Source organism: Dipodomys merriami, unplaced genomic scaffold (genome assembly GCF_024711535.1).
Source record: "Dipodomys merriami isolate MVZ:Mamm:240054 unplaced genomic scaffold, mDipMer1.0.p SCAF_4, whole genome shotgun sequence".
NCBI lineage: Eukaryota > Metazoa > Chordata > Mammalia > Rodentia > Heteromyidae > Dipodomys > Dipodomys merriami.
This window is the reverse complement of record NW_027205603.1, coordinates 12,286,524-12,288,898: the sequence shown is the minus strand read 5'-3', so window position 1 is coordinate 12,288,898 and position 2,375 is coordinate 12,286,524. Positions and strand designations below refer to the sequence as shown.

General features: G+C 51.2%; 1 protein-coding gene across 1 annotated transcript; it reads left to right on the top strand.

Moving 5' to 3' along the window:
• The first annotated feature begins 421 nt into the window (after positions 1–421).
• On the top strand, positions 422–1,788 carry Calml3 (calmodulin like 3). The gene has a single exon (XM_069991737.1). It carries the CDS (start codon positions 663–665, stop codon positions 1,110–1,112), a length of 450 nt encoding a protein of 149 aa, XP_069847838.1. The 5' UTR covers positions 422–662; the 3' UTR covers positions 1,113–1,788.
• Positions 1,789–2,375: the final 587 nt, after the last annotated feature.

The following is a 2,375-nucleotide window of genomic DNA, read 5'->3' as shown; positions in this document are numbered from 1 at the left end:
CTGAACACCTTCTGAGATTCACACACACACACACAACAGCAACCACCACAACAATTCCCCCAAAGGCTGTGAAAACCAATAAACAATGAAAGGAAGTTCCTTCCCATACAGACAACTTCTATTTTTTATTTTGATTCTTTTTTTTTAATCCTTAAGGAGTGAAGGGTAGGAGGCTGCATGTCAGGTGGAAGGCAGCGGAAACAGAAGGAAAAAATGAGTTCACCTCTGGGAAGGGTGTCCGCATGTCTAGAGGAAAGGGTATCATTACCCATGGCTCCCCTCTAGCCCTGCTGGTGTTGGGGTGGAAAGCTGCCTGTCTTTCACACACCGGGGCTGGCATCAGCCCAATTAGCAGGGCCAGCCTGGTTTGCTGCTCCTGGACTCTTGTCTAAACAGGACCTGGCCTTCAGGCAACCACAGGGCGGGGGTGTCTGCTGTGAATGGCAGCCCAATCCCTCCAGGCCAACGATGGGGTGGGGGGAGGACCCTACTTCTTCTTAAACTCCAGCAATTCAAGCCAGGGCTAGAAAGCCAGACAGACAGCCGCCCCTCCGGATCTCCACCTGTCTTTTCCAGAGCTGGGAACAGGAGCCCAGCTTGCTGCTGCAAGAGCCCACAGACCGGCCCCCGAGCCACATCTGCCTCTGCACCCGCCTGCCAGCATGGCCAGCCAGCTGAGTGAGGAGCAGATCGCCGAGTTCAAGGAAGCCTTCTCCCTGTTCGACAAGGACGGAGATGGCTGCATCACCACCAAGGAGCTGGGCACCGTCATGAGGTCCTTGGGCCAGAACCCCACCGAGGCTGAGCTGCAGGGCATGGTGAAGGAGATTGATCGTGATGGGAACGGCACAGTGGACTTCCCCGAGTTCTTGAGCATGATGGCCAGGAAGATGAAGGACACAGACAGCGAGGAGGAGATCCGGGAGGCCTTCCGTGTGTTCGACAAGGATGGCAATGGCTATGTCAGTGCTGCAGAGCTGAGGCATGTGATGACCAGGCTGGGGGAGAAGCTGAGCGACGAGGAGGTGGAGGAGATGATTCGAGCTGCAGACGCCGATGGAGATGGGCAAGTGAACTACGAGGAGTTTGTGCGGATGCTGGTGTCCAAGTGAGGTGGCTGAAGGGGCCCAGGGAATCTCCTGGGACTGCTGGCCTGGCCCGCAGACCTCGTTTCTCTCTCTCCATCCCTCACCTTCCTCGGGGGCACTGTTGCTTCTCAGACCAAGTGGACTGGATCACCTTTCCTGCAATTCTATTCTTCTGCCTCTCCTTTTCAGCCAACAATCCACCAGCGTGACACTGAGTAAGCAAATCTCAGCTGCTCAGACTGAGCAAACTATGTAAACGTGCCCGAAAGCTCAGGAGCATCAGCAGAAGGGTGGCTTGCTTCTGCCTGGACAGAGAGCCTGAGGAACTCCAGAAGTTTTGCCGATGCTGCCACCTGTGAATGGTCCCTGTGATGATCCCAGGCAGGATTTCTGTCCCCTGTCCCCTAGGCATCCAAGAGTGGGACCAGGATAGTCAGAGCTCGAAGTCCACACTGGAAATTCTGGAGCATTAGGGACTCACTTGAGCGGCTGTTAGATTGGAAAGACATCTTGGCCTTGGAGTGGGATTTGGCAGTGGACAACTGTGGTGACTTCCCTTTCACATAGTACTGACTTGCTCTTCTCTGTGTGGGACTCATCTTTTGGAGTTGGGAGTAGCTTAGGGTCTGTTGTGGCCTGTTTATATCCATCTGGAAGGAGGGAAATGTGAATGAAAGGGGGAGGGAGGGGAGCTATAGGAAATAAATAAGATGCTCAAATGTCTATTTGGCTTCCTTTGTCTGCTTTCAACTGAAACGATCTTAGTTAAGTCTAGGGTTTAAACAAAGCAGAAGCCACCACCACTTTGTGTGTGAATGTGTGTGTGTGTGTGTGTGTGTGTGTGTGTGTGCAATACATTCCTATATTAATAGGTGCAGCAAGATATTTACTTTATTTAACTACGTATACTTCAATACAATGGTTGAGTTGTAGCAAAGAGCAGTTAGAAATCCATGCAGAACTCCTAAAAGACTTGAGCCAGTTACAGCAGAGAAAGAGCTCTAATGACTGTTTTGTTCCTCCTGTATTTGCTCTGTCTGTGGGAAGCATTAGGCTATCACAAGGAGTAATAGAAAGGGTTCCTCTAAGCCAGATATCACATAGGCAAGTCTGAAGTGCCATAGTGAAACCCAACTATTACACATTACATACCATGTTACAAGTGACAAAGCTGAGACTCAGGGACTTAAGAAATCAGTGTCCCACAACTGAGGAGCAAATGTCAGAGCTGAGATCTGAATTCAAATCTGCTACCTAGCTGTTCCTGTCCACTTGCCTCCGCAGGTG